Genomic DNA, 26072 nt, shown 5'->3' with positions numbered 1-26072 from the left:
AGGTATTTCTAGACTATATGTAGTATTATCTTGCATGTTTTATACTTTATGTGTGCATCAGTTTGCTTTCTTCCCTAGAAGTAATGTATGATTCATCAATATGAATGCCTATAACTCCATTCATTTTCACAGTTGTAGTACTAGCTTGTAGCAAGGTCTTTTTTCATCTTCTGACCTGTTAGGGAAAAAAAAGCATGAGCATTTCAGTAAGGGACCAATTTTAATTAAATTCTATTCAGAGAAAGCCTACCTGGGCAAGCAGATCACTTAATCTAAATGAACTTGGTATTAACAAGACTAAAAAATATCTAACCTCAAAATTAATACATCCTCCCAGAATAGACGCAAAGGTAGAGAATGGACTTGAGGACGGGGCCGTAGGGTAGGGTAAGCTGGAACGAAGTGAAAGAGTAGCATTGACATGACCAAATGTAAAATAGATAGCTAGTGGGAAGCAGCTGCATAGCACAAGAAGATCAGCTCGGAGCTTTGTGACCGCCTAGAGGGGTGGGATAGGGAGGGTGGGAGGGAGGCGCAAGAAGGAGGAGGTACGGGGATATATGTATACGTATAGCTGATTCACTTTGTTGTACAACAGAAACTAACACACCATTGTAAAGCAATTACACTCCAATAAAGATGTTAAAAAAATTAATATGTCCTCATTGTGGAAATTTTCAAATGCTCAAAAAAGAAACATGAATAAACAAAATTACCTGTGATTCTCCACCTAAGAGAACAACAGTTAACATTTTAGCATATAGCTAGTTTATTTGTTTCCACGCACATATATATTTAGACAAAAATGAGAGTGTATACATACTACACGATAATTGCCTTTTAAAAAGCCGACAATATATTGTGCATGTTTTTCTGTATTTTTAAATATTCTTCTAAAACATATTTGATTCCCAGAGCATATTCCACTTTAAAAAATGCAGTAAATTGTGTAGCCATGTATTTCTGATTGTTAGTTATTTCCAGGTTTCATGAGTTAGTTTTTTATAAAAAACTTCTGAATGTGTTTGTTAAGCAATATTTATATTTCCGTAACATGTTTTCTCAGAAGTACAGTTGCTGGATCAAAGGAATTTTGGGAAAAAACTTCATGGAAATTGCTTAACTTAATAGTTCACAGAAAAGAAAATTTTTCTACATTAAGAGCAGCTGCCCTCCAGCTTCTTGAGGAGCTTATTAAAATGTTGTTACAATTGAAGATAAGTGACATCATATAACTTTCACATTTAAATGCGGAGATGAAGACTGCTTAAGAATAATGTTTTGAAGCTTTGCTAATGACTTCTTTCCTATAATTGTTACAAGGTACGAGAATCCTCCAAAAGTCTTAGAGGTGCACAGAAATTAGTTTCTCGTGTGTTTGGGGAAGAGATTCTTATCCCCGTAAATGGTTTCTGTTGAATATTGGATTGCTTTCTTTTCCCCTTCTCATTAAGAAAAGAATAAAAAGTTTAATTACTAATGTATTCAATTCCTTACAAAGGGAAGAAGGGAAGGGGAGGGGAAAAATCAACAATAATGGCCTCAGTTACTGCATTTGTATAGCAGCTCCTGAATCTTTTCTAAGAGTCCTGGGCATAAGGAATTCTAGAACAGTGTGGCAGTAGGGCTTAAATTAGAAATATTTCTGTGAGCTGTTTCCATTTTGAAAGGGCTGACTGCTATGCAATCTTTTTAATTAAGGTCCAGACTATAAAAATAAAACACTCTGGAGATGAGAAATTGTTGAAGACTTAAGAACTTGAGTTATTTAAAGCGTTCCATTAGTATATGCAGAACTTTATATGCCAATTTGAAGATCACAGAATACAGAATTGAGTTTAATATTAGTCACTACTCATTATTTAATTAACTGGGGAGATTCTTTTATGATCAAGGCAACTCTTGCTACTCTAAATAAAAGCTTTAGGTGAATAAACCACATAAATATATTGTTACTGATCTTTTAAAATTGATGTATAACATAAAATAAGGTGTACAGATTGTCAGTGTACAACTCAATAAAAATTGACACATAGATATACCTGTGTAACCCCCACTCTGATCACGAGACAGAACATTTCCAGCGCCCTAGAAGGCTCTCTGTCCCAGTCAATACCACCCCTTCCTCAAGGTAACCACTACTCTGACTTCTATCAATATTGCCAGTTTTTGATCTTCATATGAATGAAATCACACAGTTGTAGCATTTTGTTTTGGGTCTGTTTTTGAGATTTATCCAAATTGTTGCATGTAGCAGTACTTTGTTTATTTTTGTTGTTGTGTAGTAGTCTATTGTATGTATATTCCACAATTTATTCAATTGTTAATGGACATTTGGATTTTCCAGTTTGGGCTGTTAAGAATAAAGCTGCTATGAACATTCTTCTACATGTCTTTTGGGGACATATCCACTCATTTCTCTTGGGTCTGTATCTGGAAGTGAAATTACTGGATAATAGGATAAGTACTTGCTTAGCTTTAGTAAATATTGCCAAACAATTTTCCACAGTGATTATGTGGAGTCATATGTTATGACCCACCAGCTATGAACAAGAGTTCCAGTTGCTCCACATTCTCACCAGTCTCTCGCTAGTCTATATCACTGTAGCTATTCTTTCTGGTGTGTATAGTGGTATCTTACCGTGTTTCAATTCGTATTTCCCTGGTGAGTAATATTGAAGCCTTTTCATATACTTATTGGCTATTGGATAACTTCTTTTGTGATCTGCACATTCAAGTCTTTTATTGTGTCTGATTGTGTTATAGTTTTCTTAGTGATTTGTTGGGGTTGTGTATGTGTTATGTACACATGTGTCTTTGGTTGGATATATGTACTGCAGATGTCCTATCCCTGCCTGTGGTTTGCCAGTTCATTCTTTTAACAGTATGAGAACATGAAGTTTTTAATTTTGATGGAGTCCAATTTGTCAATATTTTCTTCTGTTATGCCTAAGAAATTTTTGCCCACCTCAGGGTCATGAAGATATTCTCCTGTGTTTTCTTCTGCAAGCTTTATTGTTCTACCTTTAGCAATTAGGTCTAAGGTCTGTTTTGAATTAACTTTTGTGAATTGTGTGAAGTAAATTTCATTTTTTCTTTACAGATATCCAGTTGCTTCTGCAACATTTATTGCGTAGATCAATTCTTTCAAAAGCCTCACAGAATTGCAGTGATGTTTTAGTGCTTTGACATAAATCAAGTGACTATATATGTGTGGCTCTGTTTCTAGATTTTTTATCTATACTTGTGCACTTCCACAGTGTCTTGAGTACTGTAGCTCTATAATAAATCTTAAAATCTGGTAGTATACATTCTTCAACTTAATCTTTTTTAAGATTCTACATCGTTTCCATATAAATTTTGGAATCAACTTGTCAATTTCCACAAAAAAAACTCACTAGGAGTTTGATTGCTACTTTATTAAATCTGTGGATTTGGGTAGAATTTACTGAACAGTAATGTGTCTTCCAGTCTATGAAGATGGAATATATCTCCATTTATTTAGATTTTAGTCTTACATTCTTCAGCAGTGTTTTGCTGTTTTTAGAGTGTAGGTCTTAGAAATTTTGTTGAATTAATCCTTGTATTTCATGTTGTTTGATGTGATTATCAGTGGTATTTTGTTAAATTTCACTTTTAATTGCTTGTTGCTAATACATAGAAGTATAATTGAGATTTTGTATGTTAACCTTGTATTCATGACCTTCTTACATTCACTTGGTAATTCTAATAATTTATTTATAGAATCTTTTGAATTGGATTTTCTACATGGACAGTTGTCAACCACAAATAATGACAGTTTTACTTCACACCTACCAATCTTTGTATTTTCATTTCTTTTTCTTGCTTTATTACACTCTCTGGGAACTACAATACCAGATAGAAGTGGTGATAGTAGGTAGCCTACTATTAATGAGAAAATTGCTGTGTCAGTATGATATTGGAGATATTCTGGGGGTTTCAGTTAAGTGTTGATGGGATTTTCTCTTGATATATTTCATGATTTGCTATTGTTTTAATTTGAACTTTTGGTAGTTGGTGTTTGTCAGGTTGATTGGTATTAGTTTTAAATGTATTGAATGTCAAGATTTTGGCATCACCTCGTTCATTTGTTCTCAACTGGGGACATTTTTCCTCCCCAGGGGACATTCAGCAATGTCTGGAGACATTTTTGGATGTCACAACTGGGGGAAGAAGAGTGCTACTGGCATCTAGTGGGTAGAGGCCATGGGTACGGCTAAACATCCCACAGGTATAGGACAGATCCCCCCACATAAAGCATTTTTCAGTTAAAAAATGACAGAAGTGTTGAGAGTGAAAAGACCTGATCTGATTCAGTTTCTTCATTTGATAAGAAACCGGGGCCCACAAATGTGAAGTGATTTGTTGTTACCTATTTTAAGTAGCACAGACACTACACTTCCTATATTTATGAATAAAAATAATTGTCATTACTGTCAGATAGATAGCATGAAAAAGTTTGCATATATCATCTCTATTCCCCAAGAAGGTAAGCGTTATTCCGCATTTTATGGATCAGGACACTAAGGCATACGGTGCTTCATGCATTAATTAACTTACCCGATAAATATTTAGTGAAAGGTACCAGGGTTTGTTTTTGGTTTTGTTTTGGATTTTTTTTTTTTGGAAGTAAGAAATACAGTGATGAGTAAAACTAATGGGCATAGTGGAGATTGTAAGCTAGTGAGGAAGACAAACCAAACACAGTTGAGTAAGGATTATAAACTATAGGAAGTGATATAAAGGAAAAAGGGGATGAGATAGAGATGAAATGTGAGGAGGAAGTCCACTTTGCAGGGAGATTGGGAATGGCTCTTTGATGTGCTGACATTCAAGCTGAGACCTGACAAGTGAGCAGAAGATAGCTGTGTGCAAAGTATGGGGCTCTGTTTCAGGAGGAGGGAACACCAGGTGTGGGGGCTGAAGCAGGAAAGACTGTGTACATTTTTGGTACATAGTCAGTGACGGGGAAGGTGACTTGAGATTGGAGATGCTGACAGTGGCCAGGTAAGGCCAGGCCTTACAAGCTTCGGTAAGGACTTTGGGTTTTATACTCTTTGCAATGAGAGGTTCTTGAAAGGTTTTAAGCAGGGGAGGGACACGATCCCATCTGTACTTTTAAAACTCCCCGTATTGCATGTACGATGGGTTGGAATAACAGGGGAAGAGTAGAAAGCAGAAAGATGAGTTAAGACTATTGCAGAGGTTCGCCAGAAGGAGTAAGACCATTTTGAGAAAGTTTTGTTTTTGTTTTGGACTTGGAAGTGACTGGATTTACTAATAATAGGGATGTGGAAGGGTGAGGGAAAGTGAGAAATCAAGGATGATTACTAGTTTCTGACTTGAGCAATGGGGCCAATTTACTGAGTTGGGAAAGATTGGGGGAGGGTCGTTTTGGGGGGGTGGGAAGAAAAGGACTCAATCGTTCGATATCAGGCATATTAGGTTTCTTACTTAAGCTGCCGTGTAATTTCATTTCCACATTCTCCATCTTCAGCAGAAATGGTGAAAAGTTGATCATTTTTTCTAAAAAAGTGAGTTTATTTGGAAGAGTGCTGGATTGGTTTTCTGGAGTTCTGGGTTCCCGCTCTCCTTGGTCTTGGCCAGCATCACAAGGTGATCTTCTCTTCTGTAAAATGGGCGTGTTGGACTTGGTATTCTTTATGGTCCCTTTCAGTAACGTACTGTGACTCTGAATTTAAGTCATCCCCTTAGCTTTTCTCTCACTGCTCTGCCTAACATTTTTATAATGTGGTCCAGCTCCCTGGCTAGGACTTTTTATAGTTTTTTTCCTTTGCCTACATGGAATTTATAGCCATGGATTTTTGCATCAGGCCTTCTTTATGCCTTTTTTTCTTGTATCGTGCACCTCAGTGGGCTTATAGTTAAATAGAGACAGAAGATTCTCAGATTTCTTCCCGATACATTACTTCCGGTAACAAAACAACCAACTTTTTTTTGCCCTGTCTAGGAAGTGTGAAAACAGTCCCAAGTATTGGGGTGTCTATTTTCTTACATTTTGAAAATGTTTATACAAAAATCTTCTAATCTGCGTCCTTGAAAATATTTACCTTTCAGTCTATCCTGAACATGCCTTGGCTCTTCAAAGAGTCAGTAAAGCTTATGCTGAACGTAGAAGAATGACAGAAGCAAGAACCACTTCCCTGAGAGATGCCTGTCTTCTCCAAGCTCCTGAAGAACCAGTTCCCATTTAGAGAAATGTAGAGGAACCCACAGTTTCAGCCCTTCCAGAGAAGGCACGGGAATTAAGTACACACGTCAATCGAGCTGATAAGTCTCATCCCCAGTTAATATATAATAAAATATTAACAAAGCTAAGTCAGATGAGTTTTTAGTTTAGCTGTGTAAGTGGAGAGCAATTTCGAGGTCTGTTGCGTAAAGAATTCCAGTTCCATGGTAGAGTAGCAAGTAAATGGGATTGGGGACAGAGTGACAAGAGGGGAGATAGATAAACCACCCGTTATTATCTCGTTGCTATCAGCTGTGGTTCTTTAAGGCCAACATAGTGGCCTTATCAGGTTTCCTAACAGTTGGATTTTAAGATCTACTTTAAGAAATAAATTTGTATTACTATTAGTGAATAAATTTGAAGGATCCGTCCTGTGCTGTGAGCAATTCGTAGTAACTAACAATAAGGCCCTGTAATAGTCCGGTATTGGTTTTTACTTAATAAAATATTTAATCATAAATGTCTGAATCCTGCATCTCCCACAGGAAGGCATTTCCATGCCCACTGACAAGAATAATTTAGCAGTTTCGTAGTTGAGTGCTTAATTACTCATAATTGTGAAGGGTGAGATGTGATGAATTCTTCCTCGATGGACATACTAGATATTTAACTAAGTAGATGACTTAAATTAAGCTAAGTGAGATCATTTATTACATTGGTTAAAAGCAGTTTAAGAAGAATATCATGTCCTGCATTCGATTAGATGATATGTGTGTGACTCTCTCTGCTGTGTGACTTACAGGCTGCACTGTTGGGATGGTTGGCAGATGTTTTTGGATGGGGGTTGGTGGGGTTTTTTTTAGATTTGTTATGTTTTGCCTGAGTAAGTAATGAGGATCCTTGACTATATGTAGAGTTTAGTTCTCTAACAAGAAAACTCTTTATGCCCTTTCGGTTGGTATGAGAGTATTTGTCCTACATCAGGAAGAAGGAAAGGACTTGACAGTATAGGCTCACCCTTAAGCCTTACTGCTGTGTCCTTCAGGGAAGACAGCCTGATTTGCAAAGTAACGCCCGAAGCAGTCAAAAGGTAAAATGAAGAGGGAAAGATACAAGCAGAAAGTATTTGTAAAATGGTCTATGAAATTTCTGAATTCGAAAGAATCATATTTTGGAGCAGAGGAAAGAGGAAACCAGGTATTTAGGAGCTAGCTGAACATGTCACTGCAGCATCAGTTGAGTCGTGTTGTAAAAGGCTCAGGAGCCTCCTGCTTACCATTAGGGAGGTTGAAACAACTTGTCTCATTAAGTTAAGCTTCTTCCCTCAAGTGTCTTATTTAGCTTTACTTCCCTTAATTCTCTTTCCATGGTGATTTGGGTAAAATGTCTGAAACCACTAAAGGTAAAAGGTTGAAGCAATCACAAATTTAATCTATCACCTTTCTTTAGTGTATCTGAGTGTAATTCTCAGCAGTTCCTAGCGAATTCATTAGAAGACAGCAAGTCATTAAAAGTTAATAAGAAACTATTCGTTTCTGTGAGTGTGAATAAAACCACTTTGTAAGTCTGACATTCTTTTCCAGTCATAGAAACCTTGCTTTTAGCCAATTTCCATTTTCTCTGTCTCTCTAGGTTGCTCCTGGATGGGGCACCTCTGATAGCAATCCACAAAGCCAGGTATTACAAGAGGCAAGATGGCTTAGCCCTGGGGCCCGGACCATTTGTGACTGCTTTAGAGCATGCCACAGATACCAAAGCCACAGTCGTGGGGAAACCAGAGAAAACGTTCTTTTTGGAGGCATTGCGGAGCACTGGCTGTGCACCTGAGGAGGCCATCATGATTGGAGATGTAAGTAGAAGAGCCCAGGAAATGCCCTGGGCTTACCTGTCATGCTGGGAGGAGCCAACTTCAAAGCACTGCTTTGAGACACAAGCAGGCTCTTATTGGTGATATCAGATGGTAGTAAGAGGCTACCCATAAAACAGGCTTTCCAGTAGTTGTTTACTGGTATTCTAAAGAACTGAAATATTGATTATTTCTGACATTCTTCATAGTGTGATGAGATATATACAATTCAAAAGACCATCAACTGCAAGGCAATTAAATGCTTTATGTGTCTTTTTGAAGAAAACTTCTACATAGATTTAGACTTTTTTGACTATTCCTTAATGCAAAGAACACCTATACCCAAAGAATTCTCCCATTATTGATTTTTTTGCTAGTATATGCTTTATGGAAGAACAGCCCAGTCTGTGTGCCACAGATAGCTAAAGATATCGATTGCCTCAGGCCTAGGAGTGGCAGGGCTGAAGCTGGACAATCGGGGGCCCTACCCAGTGGGCCCTCCCTTTCCTTGTTCACTTTTTCCCTCCTCCCTTCCTCCTGTCCCTCTCCCCCATCTCCCCTGCTTCAACAAGGCAAGTTTAGATGCACAGAAAAGGTTTTAAGTTAGACCTTAAATGAAGATTTTGACATTTTAAGACTCATTTCCAAGGGCTGTTGTTGAATAATATGAATGATTTTTAAGGAAAAAACTTTTCTTTGGGTGTGATCTGAATGAATCCTGCTTATACACATGAGATGGTAGGATTGATTTTATTGATGATGTTTCTTCCAGTTTTTGGATTTTTATTACCTTGCATTTGTCATCACAATTAGCCAAGTATATTTACCCCTATCTTGATTAAGAATTGGAAAACAGAAGCTTCCCTTTGAAACTGATCTGTTATTCCTAAGTGTGAAGTGAATATCAGACAGTCTCAGAATCTGTTTAAGTACACTGATCTGATTTGATTCCCCGTTAGGGACGATTGGATGGAAAGTAAGGATAATGTTACGTGGACAGCACAAGAGCTGTCTTCTGAACCTAGTTCATTCACTGTCCTGCAGTTGGATCATTTACCTTAAAAGCTGCCAAATGATAGAATACTTTTTTTCCATGATCTGTTTTAAAAGGAAATAGATGTACATGTGGCAAAACATGAAGCACTGTAACTGCTTTTTATGTTTGGTTACTAGGATTACTACTCTGTTTTTTACCTCTACCTCTATTACGCTTCCCTTTTCCAGTGGTATGCTCCTTCAGACATGGGTTTATCCTTTTTTACACCTCCTTCTCTTTCATTTTAAGGAAAAAAACATGGGATTACAGTTGGCCATCCTGTCCTAATAAATCAGATCAATTGGTCAGTTTTGTTGGCAGGCTCACTGATGACACTGGACTAAATGCTTCGTTATGCTTTTCTAGGATTGCAGGGATGATGTTGGTGGGGCTCAGAATGTCGGCATGCTGGGCATCTTAGTCAAAACTGGTATGTATCTTCAGTATAATATTCTGTTTCTCTAAAACAATGGTAGAATACACAACTGCTTAAAGAACAGTCTTTGAAGAAATGGCAAAGCCCACTGAGCACTTTAATTCTCTTTCTGCCACAAAGCAAAAATAAAATGGGCTTAGGATTGCAGGGAAAAAAGACAATGTGAAAGGGCCCATGCTGTGCAAAGCTAGGAGGATCAGATCAGAGTTCAGAGGTATTTTAACAGTTACACAGAGATAACCATACACAATTGACCATTAGCATTTGTATGATTTTCTGGATATGCAAATCACCAAAGTTGACCAAAAGACCATTGATAGTGGGGCTCTGTAAAAATATGTTTTCTTTTTGCACCAGCTATAAGATGTTTATCTTTTTAGCGACTGGCTAGCTAAGTGATATGATACTTTGTGTTAATGTTTACTTTTTTTAAAAAAACACACAAAAAACTTTTGTCTTTTCACTTACTGTTTTAGTAACAATTTCCTGTACCAAAATTAGGTAAACCGGGTGTGGTCCCTCAAATAAATTTAAGGAAAGGGAAAGAACCTAATGGAGGAGACTCAGCTAATACGGTATCATGGCAACAGTGGACCAGTTAGGTGTCCTGGGTCTTGGTCTCAGCTCTACACTGACTGTGAGACTCTGGGCAAGGCCCTTCACCTCTTTGGGCCATTTACGGATGATGGGGCTGGACTGGACCCTTCTAGCTCTCACAGTATATGAGTATTACACTGTGCAGTTTTCCTGTGTGGAGTGTGATTAATGAAGTCCTTTCAAGGTAAGGAAAGAATAGTCATGAGAGTTGTGTGGGCTTGTGTGCTGTTGCACTAGGAACTTTGATGAGCCTTTTCAGATAAAATGAAAAGGTCTCCCCCGCACCTGCCCCCAGCTGGAACCTGCTGAGCTTAAAACTAATAGCACGTGTTTGAGGATGACAGCCAAGAGTCTGGTCCAAGAATTGTCATCGGGCTCTTATCAGTTAAATAGCAGATAGGTGGTTCCATAGATGGCTCTGTGAGTTCATATGCCTGGCTTCATACAGGCTGTTCAGAAAAGGGAAGATTTAAACACTAAGTCACAGACGAGCTGCCACTGGGAAATTTTTTAGATAAGAGTATATTTACTCATGACTGTGATGTTCAAGAAAATGTGGTTGCATAAAAGCTATTTTGAATTTAAAAACAGAAACAAGAAAACATAGATGTTGCTACAATTGAATAAGAAGTATTTTCCAGGCCCTGTGTGAACAAAGAATGGGAACAGTCTTCTCATGCTGGGTGTCTGGAGTGAACCAGTGGAGCCTTGCAGATACTGACTCCAGTCACTCTAGAATTAATAGTATTGTGTTTTCACATTTCTAATTCAAAATGATCACCGTCTTCCCAGAAACATGCCCTTTGATGGAAGCAAAAAAGAGGATATATCAGGGAGTCAGGAAAAATAGCCACACTCCTCATCCTCCCCTGTATCTGAATTTTCAGACGCTTGGCATTCCTCATCATTTTATGATCTGCTCATTGAGGAAACCCTCAGCTAACTATTTTCCTCTCGGGTATTGTTCCCATGAACATTTCCTTTCTTTAGGTCACATAACTAAGGATTTGCACCAAGTATGAAAACTGGTCCTATGCCAGGGTCTTGTAGGCCCAGCTTCCCTAGCTGGTCTCCATTGGCTCTGCCTTCTTTTCTGACTGGCAGTTGGTTGTTGTCAGCCTGTCACAGAGGCATCCAGTTAGTCTTAGAGAAGCCAGCAGCTCCACACAATCAAATCTAAAATGTCTAACTTAGAAACGTAGCTAAGTCCAGCTCATGAAAACAGGCCCATTTGTACTGTTCATCTTTGGTCAGAAAAAAGTCCCAAGTAAGCCCACTGTTCTGAAAGCATACAGAGCAGCTGGCTCCACTCATAAATTTGAACTCAGTGCAGTGAACAATTGCTGGGTTTCCCAGTGTTTGAAAATTACCACAGAGATTTTAAATTATTCAGTGATAGTCTTGAGCAGTTTTGTTTCTCAGTAGTAGCACATAATAGATGCTCAATGTACATTTGCTCCATGATTTGTTAGTAAAGACTTTTTTTTTTTTTTTTTTGCGGTACGGGGGCCTCTCACTGTTGTGGCCTCTCCCGTTGCGGAGCACAGGCTCCGGACGCGCAGGCTCAGCGGCCATGGCTCACGGGCCCAGCCGCTCTGCGGCATGTGGGATCTTCCCGGACCGGGGCACGAACCCGTATCCCCTGCGTCGGCAGGCGGACTCTCAACCACTGCGCCACCAGGGAGGCCCCAATAAAGACTTTTGACTAGCCATAACTAGAATCTGTTTCTGTTTAGCATGTAAAACAATCACCTAGAAAAGATGGGATCACCCTTTGTCCACTGTTGTCAACATGGCTTCCTGCATTCTCCCTCCATTCACCATTTATTCGTCCAGGAGAGTATAGACTGGCACACTGAGTCAGGCCTGAGCGATGGGGGCCTGCTTCATTCACTCAGCCAACGTTGTTGAGCATCTGCTATATGCCAGACACAGTGCAGGTTGCTAGAACTATCACCCATTCATGAGCCACTGTGTCAATCTGTACTTTGTAGAAACCCCACTTGCAGAGCCAGACTAAGCAAAAGCCTTCTGGAAGCTCATGGCTAAGAAACCTGACTTTCACGCATTTGCCTTTAGACCACTGGCTCCAAGAAGTGGGTGGTATAGCAAAAGTTAGTCATTAACTTACCTATGAGAACAAGCAGAAAGCTTGCAGAGGAGTTTATACTCAATGGGATTTAAGCTAGAAAAAACTAGCAGTAGAGTTTGCTGTGTGGGCCATGCTGTGGACAGGTGCCTTGAGGACGCTAAGGTAAGTTAGCTTTGTACGTTAGGTGCTGGCTCCTTTCCTGTAGGAATTCACAGTCAGCAAGACAGGACAGGAAGCATCTTCACTACCACATTGTCAAGTTGGGGAAGGGGGGTTTTCAGGCTTGGTGTTTGCTGAACAAAGCCTCTTAAAGAGTAGTTACAGAAAACAGAAGGGATTTTAGAAAGTGGTGGGTCTGTTGTTGGGGAACCCAGATTTAGACAGAGAATACTGAAAAATGCAGAAGAATAAATAGCAGAGATCACAGAAAAGGGGATGAGGGAGCGAGGAGAAAGGGCAAGTGCAGAGGCAGCGCTGAGACTACAGGGCAGTCGGCCTCGTTCCCCCAAGGCCCCGTCTAATACAGTGTTCATCCCTCCCTTCCTTCCTTGCTTCCTTCTTTCCTTTCTTTCTTCCTAAAATGCTGTGGAATGCTCACCATGTGCTAGTCATTATGTCAGGTGCTGGGAATACATTGGGGAACATAACAGACATAGTCCCTGCTCTTAGAGAACTTAATAGTTTTAGATGTGAGGCACACATTAAACAAATAAATATATAATTACGAATTGTTATAAATATTGTGGAGACAAAGAACAGGGGAGAGAGAGAGAGAGAATAACAGGGAGGGGATCTCATTTGGATGGGAAGGTGGGACTGACCCGAAGCCTGAAGGAGGTTGTCGTTGAGAAGAATGTTCCAGGCAAAGGGAGTGGCAGGTGTGTCCAGCACAGGACTGCAGCTGGTGAGAGAAGCACGTGCTAAGGTGAGGGGTACTGGGCCTGGTGACTGAGGGGCCTGGTAGGCAACAACAGAGATACAGGGTTCTTTCTGAAGGGCATTGGAACACATTAAGGGTGTTTAAACAGGGGCCATGCATGGTCTGACTTACATTTGTAAGAGTCTGTGACCGTGCTGCACTGTTCAGTTGTGGGCCTTGAATTGCAGGGTCCAGGGAAAGTTCGGCAGCAGGCCCACCCGTCAGTGCCCTGCCGGGCAGCCTGTCCTGCCGGCCTGCCTGTGAGCACTGTGAGCACCCATCTCTCCTCCCCTCCCACCCCCGGGCGCCCTCATTTGCTCGCTCACAGGGCTCCTGTTCGGCAGCAGCTCATGCTGTTTCCAGTCACCCTCTGAAGCTGACAAGGCCTCTGCCCTGTGGGGTCTGGGCTTTCATTTAAAAGCACTGATTTATTCACCATCCCTATCTGTAGGGCTGCTGGGGGAAGAAAATGATTTCAGCAGCTGAGGAGATTCGAAGGCACCCTTAGCTCTCAGGTGACCCAGTACCTGTGACTGTCCATCATGAAAGACCAGAGGGCCTGGGAAATGCTGAATATGACCTTGCTTTGAATTGCCTCATGGCATTCCTGAAGCCTGGATAAAAGGTGCTTTGGGAGCTGTGGAGACCTTGATTCTCTCATCATTATAAGGGTGGTCTCTGGTGTCCCGGGTGCTCATGGGGTGTGATTAATCTGGTGTTCTACCAGTAGCCTTTGTTCACTGGCTTTACTTTCTTTTTTTTTTTTTTTGTAGTTTATTATTGTTATTTTTTTATATCTTTATTGGAGTATAATTGCTTTACAATGGTGTGTTAGTTTCTGCTTTATAACAAAGTGGATCAGTTATACATATACATATGTTCCCATATCTCTTCCCTCTTGCATCTCCCTCCCTCCCACCTTCCCTATCCCACCCCTCTAGGTGGTCACACAGCACCAAGCTGATCTCCCTGTGCTATGCGGCTGCTTCCCATTAGCTATCTACCTTACATTTGGTAGTGTATATGTGTCCATGCCTCTCTCTAGCTTTGTCACTGGCTTTACTTTCATTTCAGGGAAATATCGAGCAGCAGACGAAGAAAAAATTAATCCACCTCCTTACTTAACTTGTGACAGCTTCCCTCATGCCGTGGACCACATTCTGCAGCATCTACTGTGAACCATTATGTGAATCAGAAGCAACTTGAAACGCAGCTTTTCATTGTCTGGAAAGAATCCCTCAACAACTTAATGCCAGTGCCACTTAATGACAGACAGAGACCACTCAGCCCTGGTCACCATTTAACCCTCTTTTGTTGGGCAGTAATTAGAAAGAAAGGTATTGAACTGCAGCGAGACACCAAGCCTGGCTAATCCCTTTTGTTTTTTTTCCGTAAAAGAAGATGAGATCCAAAGAAAGGGAAAGCTGAGATTTTGTGCCATTCCTTTTAAAATATTCATCAGGTTAGCAGCGCTGGGGAAGAGTCTCCTGCAGGGAGCCTGTTCTCTGTTGTCTCCTCGCTGGTAAATTGGAGGGGTTCAGACTCTGAATAAAGTTGAATGGTGTTTTTTAAGTTATAAAGTATTGCATTAAAGTGCATTAGGCTGTAGTTTTAATATTGAGTTCAACTGTGAAATCCATCAGAAGTGCCAAGTAGGGTACAGGGCAGAAGAAGCAGAATAAAATGTCCTTTAGCCCAAGTGAAGGAGTGAATTTGCTTTAACAGATGTTGAAAACTAGATTAGCTACTGTATTATTCCCAGCACGGGTGACTTCTTTTTCTCTTCGTTAGCCAGAGATGAGTAATTTAAATTTAGAACCTGGTTTTAATTTAAAATAATATTTCCATTAATAACCTATTCATTGCAGATACCTATTATACTGTGTAACAGTTGTTTTGGAAATTTTATGTAAAATTAAAACTATCAGTATTTTACAGATGTTTTAATTAGACATTGTTATTAACAGGAACAGTGCAGAAACTAAAATCAAGCCTTTAATGTCTTATAGACCATGCATTTTTGAGGCTAGTGTCCACCCGGGTCCTATTAACTGTACATTTGCAAGATTTCATTATTTTTGCCTCTGACACTATGGGAAAAATCTTTCAGAAGCTATTGGGACAGATTCAAGCTTTTATGTACTTGGTTACTAGGGCTGTAAAATGAAATCTCGTCTTGCAGCATGGATTCTTCTTCTCATGTTAAACCCACCAAAATGAAGGGGACTAAATAGGTAATGATTTTCTTAGTGCATTTGCATACTGTGCTGATCCTGGGCCTTTGCAATTGTTTTACTGGGCTCTTGGGCACTGGATTATTAGCTTGTAATTGTCCATTATCGTGGTGCTCACCTTACTGAAGCGCACAGCAGTGTTAATGAGCTCTGGGTTTTGATGCTTGTTTAGAGATCAGCTTGGTCTTGGATGGGAGGGAGTAAAGCTAAATAAATGGCCGCTTCCTCTCCTTCTGGTCGTTTGGTGAACACTTTTCTTGTTTTTGCAGATGCCCCAACCTAGTCCTTACGATCCTAGAGTGCAGAAGACAGATGTGCTAGGGCACCACCCCAGATCAGGAGGAGGAGTGCAGTGACTGGGGCACAGAGCAGGGAGCCCGGCCAGCACTTCCCTTCGGTGACCTGGGGCAACTCCCCTAGCCACTCCTGCATCCTTTGCCTTCTCTGTAAAGTGGAGATACACCACCACGTAGGTTTGTTGTGAGGGTTAAATGCACAACCCGTATATCAAGGACTTTAAATAGAATCGGACGAATGTTAAGTGTTGCATGTTTGCGGTGATGACACAGATGTAGCAGGAGTATCTGCATTTAACAATCCGGAAAAGGTTGGTAGAATTCATCTCTACCGTCAGTTCAGTGGGGAAAGTCTTCCTGAGAATTAAAAAAGAGAGACATTTAAATTCCTTCAGGCCGGAGCCACACAGAAAAGCCCAGCGTGCAGGCAAGAGGGGCTGCTGGGCGTGTTCACCAGTGGCCTGTTCCCCAGCACCTGGGTCACTGATTCCTTGGCCCAGGCGTTATCAAGGGTTTGCTAGCTGCTGTGTGCGAAGTGCCTGCTAGGAAATAAACATTGAAGAGAAGGATTTTGCCTGGAGGGCCCTTACTAGGTGAGGAGCTAAGGAGAATACCTAAGGCAGTGTGCAGACTCTGTGTCTCCCTTCTCTGTGACGTGGTCCTGACCACAGGATGGAGTGAAGTGTTCCCTCCTTCGTGCCATGGAGCAGTTGTTAGATTGTACTTAGGTCTTCAAACGTCTCTTCTCCCCACCAGACAGGACTCTGTGCTACAACACAGATGGGCACTCAGGCCGTCACCAGACAACTCAAAATTAGCTGTAAATATTATAGGAATTGAACGCTAGAGGGTATAGCTATGGGTAGGGAGGAGAAAATGTTTCATTTTAGACTTGCTGCTCATAGGGGAGGCCCGTTAGGCACTTAAATAATGGCTCTGATGCTCTGGAGACACGTTAGAGCTAAAGCCAAGCTGTAGACATCACTGATGGGCAAGTGGCAGGAGGGGGTAATCCCGCTGCGTGTAACGAGCCAGCCAAGAGAAACGGCTGCTCTACTTTCCTCCATTCTCGCTTGGCCCTCTAGGCCATTAAAATCTTGGCTATTTTATTTACATAATAAACATTATATAGGACTTTCTAACTGACCTGTCCACGGTATGAAGTTCGTGAGGATAAATAGAAATCTTGGTTTAGGTCGAGGTTACTGTAAACATCCCCAGCTCAGCTGGTTGGTTTGCCTTGGGCTTCATGGAGGAGACTGAATAACCGAAGTACGTAAAGGACTTTATTTTCCAGCCATTACATTTCAGGGGCTGTCTTGTGGTGCTGACCCCAAGGATAGTGTTGGTGCCAGAAAAGGGACCAAGTGACATCTTAGGACTTGAAAGGGCATTAGAGAATGCCCATTGTCAGGAGGCGGTTATTGGGCATCTCCTGTGAGCTGGGCGTGGAAGAGGGCGAAGGACCAGTCTGGTGGGGAGACAAGGTTGTTGCACCCACTTCACTCTCACACGTCCAGAATCAGCTAGTTCTGCAGTGGCTCTACCTACCCACCACTCTACCCGAGAGGAGCGGATTGTAATGCCTGGAAAGGAGAAGGGGGCTGGCCCACCTCCCTGGTGACGGTTCCATCAAACACCTGCGGTTGTGGGTATCAGAAACTGCCCTGGAGTGACTGTCATCACCTCACTCTTAACCCCACACTGAAAAATTACAGGAGTGAGTTGGACAGGAAAGTCAAAACACAACCGCACTATGTTCAGTTGGTTTTGGATCGGTGGTGGTTCATGTTATATGAAACTGAAGTCCTTGGGCACCTATAATAAAGAATTTTTAAAACTGCACTAATCTATTTCATTAAAACACTTGCCTTGGGCAGCAGAGTACTTCGTCCTGTTAGCAGTTGTTTGCATAGAGCCATGTTTGCGTTATTGAGTTTCTTTGACATAAGTCAAAAAGGCCTTTCCCGCGTAAATGCACAGGGCCTTTGCTGAGCTGACTTTGTGTTACACCAGCCATCAAGACCTACTACCCAAAGCATGCTGCTGTCCTTGAGAGGCGAGGTGCCAGCGCACCAGAAATCGTTTATCATAATTCAAACCGCATCTGTTAAGATGAAACAGATTTTGATATCTTTTTCCTGTGTTTAATGTCATACACATCTCAATGCCTGTTTGTTTCACTGGCTGATGTGCCTGAGAAAACCAAATATTTTATTTTAAATTATTTATGTATTTATCTTTGGCTGTGTTGGGTCTTCGTTGCTGCGCACGGGCTTTTCTCTAGTTGCGGCAAGCGGGGGCTACTCTTCGTTTTGGTGCGCGGGCTTCTCATTGCAGTGGCTCCTCTTGTCGCAGAGCACGGGCTTTAGACGCACGGGCTTCAGTAGCTGTGGTGCCCGGGCTCAGTAGTTGTGGCTCACGGGCTTAGTTGCTCCACGGCATGTGGGATCTCCCCGGACCAGGGCTTGAACCTGTGTCCCCTGCATTGGCAGGCAGATTCTTAACCACTGCGCCACCAGGGAAGTCTCCCAAATATTTTTAAATGCCCTTGGGAGTAAATCACTAAGGAAGACAGCAGAACGTAGCTCCAACTCCTAGACACGTATCTTCTAGTTGGGAAATTGAGCTATCTTCAGCTAGTTCTGGCCTCTCCAGTTCGCCACAGTCCCCCACCTCTTCCTTGTCTTCCTTTACCCATGCGTAACTATATTCCAAGTTCCTATAGCATTTGAGTTATGACCTCTGCTTTAGAAGAAAATACCACATGTGGAATTAGGTTCAAATTTCCTCCAACAACTAACGGGCCAATCTCCTATATCCCTATAAACTTAGATATACTTTTAGTCTACTTTTAAAAAAATAACCAGAGACTCTAAACAGTAGATTAGTCATGTATTAGTTGATCTCTCTCAAAGCCCCACTAAAAGAAGAGGAAAGGAATAAAGATGTTATAAACCAACAAGGACAACCCACAAGAGAATGGTAGAGGAGACAGCAGTGGATGACAGGCTTCAGTAATTCGGGAGATGGAAAGAATATGATGGAGTGTTGATAACTAAAATCAACGCAAAGGAAAAAAACCAAGATTCATCCTGTAGATTATCACCTCAAAGACTCAAGGCTTGGAGACACTGGGTAGAGTGGTCGTGAGGTGTGAGGCAAGGTTGAGAAGCAAGGAATTGGTTCAAAGCTGGGAAAGTGGCTGGAGCCCCAGAAACCCTGAGCAGCCAGGCAGGAGAGGGTGGGGGGGGGTGGGTTACGCTCTGGAGAAATGGAACTATGAACGTTCAGGCCTTGGAGAAACTGGACATGGTGGTGGGCCAGGCTGAGAGGCAGGGCTGAAAACGGGATTAGGGAAATCTCTGCCTGTTCTACAGCCATTGTCTGGTCCCCTTCCCCTTTACAACCAGGACCAGAGAGCGTGGGAATGGAGTTGAAAGTTAATCTGATATGTTTGGCCATTTAGAAGACAATACTGATGGATATCGGACAGATATGAAAATGTTGCCCAAAAAATTAAGAATAAGTACTTAGAAAATTAAGCAAATGAAAAAAATGAGGCAGTTATTAATTCCAAGAAAGACAAAACTCAACAAGGAAATGTAATCCTAATCCACTAGTTGGCTCTTCATTAAACAATGTACAGTGAACAATATCATAAAAATATTGATTATTGAGTTAACCTAAAACTGTAGTAAAACTGTTTGGGGATGATTAGGGAAAGACGTGTGTGGTAGGGATGGGGCAAAGGGCTGAAAAGGCTATATTTCATTTCATCCAAAGCAGGAAGTCATTAGATAATGTATAAAACTGATAAGAAGCCACCAAAATAAAGGCATGACCTAAAAGCATATGTGCGTGATCATTTGTAGACAAACTTTCCAAGGAATGAGAAGAGAAGGATGGACTGTGTGACTGAATGTACAAAGATGAACTTGGAGATTCTTAAAAGGAATGGAGGGAGGATGTGGAGGTGGGTTTTGGAAGTGGAAGGTTACCGGTATGTGCTGGGAGGGATGGCCAACCACACTTACCTGAACGGAATCAGGAACTCCAGAGCAGTAAGCTAAAAGGGCCCAACCCTATTGTCACAAAGCATGCTGTCCACGGGAGCCCTCCTCTGCCCCTCTGCCTGTTCATTCTTAGGTACACATATAGTGCACACTTAACCTGCTTTCCAACCACAGCAAATTAGCTATTATTGAGGTTCCATCCACTTGAGATTTTATGAAATCAGAAAGGGTGGCAAAGGCCGCAAGCAAATGGACTAACAGCTATAAGAAATGTCAGCTGACAGCCTGACAAAATAACCCAAAAGCACAGACGGCAGATGTTGGAAATTGAACAGCACAGCAGTCTAGGCCATTGAGCTTAGAGACCTCCATGCCTGCATATCGGCAGTGCTCACAGGGTACTACCTAGTGACCATGAAGAAGTTTCAGCTGAGCTTCTACTAAGATGAAATGTCTTTTTGTTTCTTTTAAACTCATTCAATTTGACTACATTTTCCATAAAATGATATTTTAAGAGGCATTTGAGAATATTCTATTCAAAACAATCAAAACCCCAAATGTTTTTGTTTAAAAGGGTGAAATACTTTGGACTATTTAGCCCAAATGTCCCTTTTCCTGGAAGTGTTTTCTTCTGTGGAGGAGTCTGCCTTGCAGGGATGAAGAAAACAAGGCAAGGGAGACAACAAAAGGTGACCATAGGAAAATTCTAAGCAGGGGGAGGGGTGGCATTACTTAGTGGAAGCCTTCAAAATTTACCAGGAGTTGAAAGTAGATGCCTCAGATTGTGGGTTTCTGAATGAGATGTTTCTAGCTGTTTCCAACCCCGTAAGGAGATGTGGAGGAGCCTAAGCGCAGGGAAGACTGTTCAAGAAGCTCAGGTACCCCATCCTAAGTTTTGGATCCAATGAGGAGCTGTGGCAATGGAAAGAGAAGGGCAGAATACACAGGATGTGAGATGTGAAGATGTTATTAGGGGCCAGAACTCAAAACACTGCAACTGGTAGGTAGTAATAGTGGGGTGCTTGTTACCACTGCTATTAGTTCATCTCCAGAGATGGGCCAGTGATATTCCTGAGTGGGGCTAGTCTGGTAGGGGTTTGCTCTGCTGATAAAACTGACTGGAGTCAGAATCAGGGAGAGCAGATGAGATTCAGAATATTGTCAAGAGAAGCAGATGCTGCTTCTCTTCCTTGCTCCCACCCTTATCCACCCTTGAACTGTCAGCTGTCAGATGGTCTGTCAAGCTTAGCTTCTGATTGGCTCCCCAACTTAGAACCACCCTCTGCATCCCAACACAACTTTCCTTACCACATCTTTTTCAAAATGAAAATGCCAGGGCTTCCCTGGTGTCGCAGTGGTTGAGAATCTGCCAGCTAATGCAGGGGACACGGGTTCGAGCCCTGGTCTGGGAGGATCCCACATGCCGCGGAGCAACTAGGCCCGTGAGCCACAACTACTGAGCCTACGCGTCTGGAGCCTGTGCTTCGCGACAAGAGAGGCCCCAATAGTAAGAGGCCCATGCACCGTGATGAAGAGTGGCCCCCGCTTGCCGCAACTGGAGAAAGCCCTCGCACAGAAACGAAGACCCAACACAGCCAAAAATTAATTAATTAATTAAGAAAAAAGGCTGCAATAGTAAGAGGCCCATGCACCACTATGAAGAGTGGCCTCCGCTTGCCACAACTCGAGAAAGCCCTCGCACAGAAACGAAGACCCAACACAGCAAAAATAATAAACTCCTACCCCCAACATCTTTAAAAAAAAAAATGAAAATGCCAGTTCACAAATGAGGAACACTACAAGAAATCATTCATCTAAATTTTATGGGATCTCGTGAGAAAAGTCTCCGTTGCAAGACCTCATAGCACACATACCTGTAATTGGAATCTTCAATATTTTGCTGACATCGACCATGAAAATATATATTTCCAAAATGGTACAGTTGTCCAAATTAATCCAGTCTTCAAGAATAATTTTCTGTTTTCTATTCCAAGCATAATATTCTTCTTTCACTTACACTAATTAATGAGGAGGCCTCTGTAGTTGTCTTTGTGGCCAAGTCAGGGTAAATGTGATTTCACACAGACTCGAATTCACTTTGCCAGGCTGAGTATCTCTGAGTCAGATTTTTTGCTGAAGGCTTGGTGTGGGCCAGCACATCCAAAAAGTCAGCAGTGGTCACTGTATCCAGCTGGATCCCAGGTAAACTGCTGCTCTCTAGATAAAAACACAAGAGGAACAGAACAACAGTCTACCTAATGGTGATCAATGCTCTTGAAACATTAATAGACCTTCTTTCAAGACAATGCACAATGCAGCATTCTTAATGGTTAAGGCAGCAACAGGCAAGACTAAAGAGGGCTGGGGAAAAAAGTCTTTAATGTGCAACTCAGCCCCTGAAGCCCATACACAAAATGTGACTTAAATGTATCATTATAAAGTGTTATTTAATATTTATATAGTGCCACAAATGGATCCAGCCCAACATAGTGTGCCAGGGCAATAAAAGCCCGAGCCCTAAGGAGTTTATCATCCGGGGGCAAAGTTGATCCGAAACAGAACAGCAGAGGAGGAAGGAGTTGGGTGCAGAAGGAGGATTTTTGACCAAAGAATGAGTGCCAGTGTAACAAGCCACAGAGAACAGGGGCAAGGTGCCACCTGCTGGTGAAAGACCAATTTTTAAAAACAAATTTCTCTCCCAGACCTCCTTGGCTGTCATCCTCACCATACCTGACTGCTGATTTTCAAGGGCATTGAAGATCTTCCTCACAGGCCGCATGGCTGCTTCCCTGCAGACTAGCTTGATGTCCGAGCCCGAGTAGCCCTCCATCTCCTGAAACAGCCGCAAACCCAGCCATTAGGCAGCAGGCAGAATGCTGGTGGTGGTTACATTCTTTTTTTTTTTTTTTTTTACATAGTAGACAAATTTATTTACTCTATTTCAGACATTTTATTTTTCTTATTCTAACATTAGGCTCTGATAAGTACAAAAGGTTCACAAGTATAAAAACTTCTGTGTAACTCTGTGGTAGTTAAAAAACCCAAGAGAACAATTTTTTTTTTTTCTTTGTGGTACGCGGGCCTCTCTCTGTTGTGGCCTCTCCTGTTGCGGAGCACAGGCTCCGGATGCGCAGGCTCAGCGGCCATGGCTTACGGGCCTAGCCGCTCCGCAGCATGTGGGATCTTCCCGGACCGGGGCACGAATCCGTGTCCCCTGCATCGGCAGGCGGACTCTCAACCACTGTGCCACCAGGGAAGCCCCCAAAACAATTTTTTAAGTTGGATGATATTCATCTTAATTATCTGAGGGACAGTCTTCCTCAAGTATGGCTGTAAAAATGGTAAAAATGACTTCCTTGTGATTAAGTTAAAATTTTTGGTGACTCTTTTCACTTGTTTCAGGAAATCTGTTTCTCAACATTTACTCTGGATGGATTCCTTACTTGTATTTTGCTCTAAAACCCAATTCCCTGTCTCTTCAGTGCTTCAATGACGACACCCTCATTTTCAGCCTGTGATACGCTGACCAAAGTAAGATTCTGACACCAGCTTCAGAAGCAAGAAAAGCCAGATTTAGATATATAGTTATTATCCTTTCCGATATTAAAAAAAAAAAGGAATGCTGAAAAAGTGATGAATTTTTCATATTAGCATTAATTTATCTTCTTGCAAGGATTTAATTTTCATACACTGCATACATTTAATGAGCTTTTTTATTTTTTCAAAATATTAAAAAGATTTTTTTGTATGAAAAGATTAATTCTTCCTATCCCTAGGGTACTGAGTGAATAAAAATGACGCCCTGGAACAGGGGAAGTCCGAGTTTATCTTTGTTTTCTTACCTAATAACCTGTTGGACACAGAGAACTGAGATCTCCAAGGACTTTGTTCAATAGCTCTAGGTATGGCTGAGATTAAAAAAACAAAAACAAAAACCTCATTTTATTTAATCATAGGTAATACAAATATTGCCAGGATGTTGTAGACATGAAGACCAAACACTGGGAAGCCAAATCAGAAGCTAACTCACAGCTTAGACTTTTTTTTCCTCTGCTTAATGAGAAATAAATTATCATTGCCATCATCCTCCAAACAGCTCTCTTTTTTCTTACGCCTGACCCTCTTGCCCTCTCTGGGCAGCCTGTCTTCTCTTGGCTTGTGGTAATGCAATGAGTGGTGAAAGGGCTTGTGAGGCTTCTGGGTTTTGACAGTGCCAGGAGAAAAGTGGACTTTGGGGCCCCTGGGGTAGTCCTCATCCACTTCATGACACCTGTCAGCCTTCCTGTGCTTCTCACGCTCTCTGCTGGTCCTGTTCATGGCTTCTTTTTGGGTTTCTTTCTTTTCTTGAGGCCACGTGTTACTTCTCCATGAGGCATGGCTCTTCCTCATATCACGGTGGGGCCTCTTATCTGCTGCTTCCATATGAGGCCTCTTGAACTGCCTTGGAAAGTCCCCATTCTTCTGAAGTTCTTTCACTTTTCGTTTTATTCTCTGATCTCTCTCCCGGATTTCATATTTGTCATCATAGTAGTAGATGAATGGAGATGTTGGAAAGGTCTGGCTAAACATTCGTCTTTCTGTACATTCATGTCCGTAATGGCCTTCTTGCCCGCAGTTGTAGCAATACACTAAGGCTGATTTTCCAGAAGGGGTCTTTGGCTTTTTGGGTGGTCCAGGTTTGGTCGTTAGGTGATACTGCCTCCAGATTTCTGGGCAAGCATCAGCATAGTGGCCTATCATGTCACATCTGTCACACCGTTTTCTCCAGGAAGGTCTTTCAAGACATCTGTGAGTAGAAGACATAGGCAAAGAACAGTCTAAGCAAAAGCGGGCCGGACAGGCATACTGGAGGTGTCCTCTCTCGGAGCAGAGGCAACAGGAGCGGACTTTTTGTGGAAAGGGGCAGTTTTTTGACAAATGGCCACATTTGTCACAATTTCTACAGGTAACGTTTTTGTTGACTGAATAGTATCGGTGGGTCCATCTTCCAGATGTTCTTTTTTTACCTATCTGTGCCTCAATGTCTTTGTCACTGATGAACCAGTTTACACCATCTTCTCCTTCATTAAGAGAATTTTCACACCCCACAAGATTGAGAAGGATATCGTCATCTTTATCATCAACTTCACATCCCAGCAGCATCCAGCTTTCCACATTATCGCTTTCTGAAATGGTGCTCTCTTCCTCTTCACTTGAACTGACCTCTATAATCATGACCTCTTGGATTGTACCTGATCTCTCTCCAGGTTTAGTCTTCTCAATATCCCTCTTGCATTTCTTATCTGCCAACTCATTAGAATGAAGAAAAGCAGGAGGACCTTGGGTCCTTTCTTCTGCATGGACTCTAAAATTCTTTCTTTTACATTTATAAATACTATCTTCATCAGACAGTGTGATGACCTCTGACCCATCTGATAGCTGGATGACCTCACTATCTGAAAGGATAATTAAGTTCTTCTGATTTGGTTTACTATTGAATGATTCAGAATTCCCAGAGTTCTTCTCTTCATGTTCTTCCTCTTTGATGACATTATCAAGATCTTGGGCATAATGAACTTGGCTGTAGAGCTGAAATTCCACCTCACTATCAACACTCAGTTCACTAGATGACTCTTCACGATAAAGGTCATCTTCATATGCTTCTATGGTCTCATAACCACCAAACATCATGGAAAGTCAGTAACCTTGATGCGAGGCCATGGGCGCCCAGCCATTTTTGAACCACGGCCTCAGGCCTTGGAGGGGCAGGGAGAAGCCCAGCCGGTCCGCGGAGTCGCGTGGAAAAGAGCTCGACTGAGAGGCCACAAGCCGAGCCCCGCCACGAGTAAGGGACACAGGGGGGACGCGGAGGCCGGTGAGGGGACACGCGCTAGCTCCACAGCCCAGCGGGCGAGGCGGAGGGCGGGCAGGGGTCCCCTGGCCGCAGTCGGCTCGGGGTCCGTCACACACATACTCACTGCCGCGGCTGCGACCAGGAAGCACCAACCGTGGTTACATTCTTACAGGCAGGACAGGGGGTCAGAGCCCCTGTTTGGATTCTGTATCCGTCACCCATGGACACTATATAAAGATTCCCAGATAAATAGTGTTTAGGGTGAGAGAGGCTGCTAATGTGTTTGGATAACCTAAGGATCTGGGCCACAAACAACTTCCTAACACCATCCAAACGTAGGTGGTGAGATGCTGGTGACGACTGGTCCACCCAAGCCAGCCTAATGGGGCCCTTGTGCCCAAATTCAAGGATGGCAAAATTTGGTAGACACTTATGTTCTTGTAAATAGGATTATAACCTGCCTTTAAGGAACCTCAGAGAACATCACATTCAAGTGTCCTCTCAAGGAGGCAATGACACCAGTGGGCATGGGGGTAACATGCTTTTCCTTTTGTGA

The 26072-nt window shown here is 42.1% G+C and overlaps 3 protein-coding genes across 15 annotated transcripts in view; 1 reads left to right on the top strand and 2 right to left on the bottom strand.

Annotated features, from left to right (window-relative positions):
* HDHD2 (haloacid dehalogenase like hydrolase domain containing 2) overlaps window positions 1-15607 on the top strand; it is a 38460-nt gene extending 22853 nt beyond the window's left edge. For 6 of the 7 annotated variants that reach the window (XM_019937006.3, XM_019937010.3, XM_019937007.3 and 3 more), the window contains 3 exons: window positions 7844-8060; window positions 9460-9523; window positions 14212-15607. In XM_019937006.3, the coding sequence (XP_019792565.1) occupies window positions 7844-8060; window positions 9460-9523; window positions 14212-14315 (385 nt within the window). In that variant the 3' untranslated portion in view covers window positions 14316-15607. Of the gene's footprint in view, window positions 1-7843; window positions 8061-9459; window positions 9524-13588; window positions 13763-14211 lie in introns of all 7 variants that reach the window. The other variant, XR_002176744.3, reaches the window with a different exon arrangement.
* KATNAL2 (katanin catalytic subunit A1 like 2) overlaps window positions 13888-26072 on the bottom strand; it is a 100514-nt gene continuing 88329 nt past the window's right edge. For all 7 annotated transcript variants that reach the window (XM_019937005.3, XM_033837718.2, XM_033837717.2 and 4 more), the window contains 2 exons: window positions 22414-22516; window positions 13888-21900 (listed from right to left, as the gene is read on the bottom strand). In XM_019937005.3, coding sequence (XP_019792564.1) covers window positions 21761-21900; window positions 22414-22516 — 243 coding nt within the window. In that variant the 3' untranslated portion in view covers window positions 13888-21760. The remainder of the gene's footprint in view (window positions 21901-22413; window positions 22517-26072) is intronic.
* On the bottom strand, window positions 22610-25763 carry LOC117307700 (zinc finger CCHC domain-containing protein 7). The gene has a single exon (XM_033837721.2). It carries the CDS (start codon window positions 25351-25353, stop codon window positions 23710-23712), a length of 1644 nt encoding a protein of 547 aa, XP_033693612.1. The 5' UTR covers window positions 25354-25763; the 3' UTR covers window positions 22610-23709.

This window comes from Tursiops truncatus, chromosome 13, assembly GCF_011762595.2.
Source record: "Tursiops truncatus isolate mTurTru1 chromosome 13, mTurTru1.mat.Y, whole genome shotgun sequence".
Taxonomy (NCBI): Eukaryota; Metazoa; Chordata; class Mammalia; order Artiodactyla; family Delphinidae; genus Tursiops; species Tursiops truncatus.
This window is presented reverse-complemented; position numbering and strand designations above follow the sequence as displayed.

Bases quoted from the DNA above. Each gene is read 5' to 3' on its own strand.
- LOC117307700 (XM_033837721.2), bottom strand. From the start codon at position 25,353: ATGATGTTTGGTGGTTATGAGACCATAGAAGCATATGAAGATGACCTT.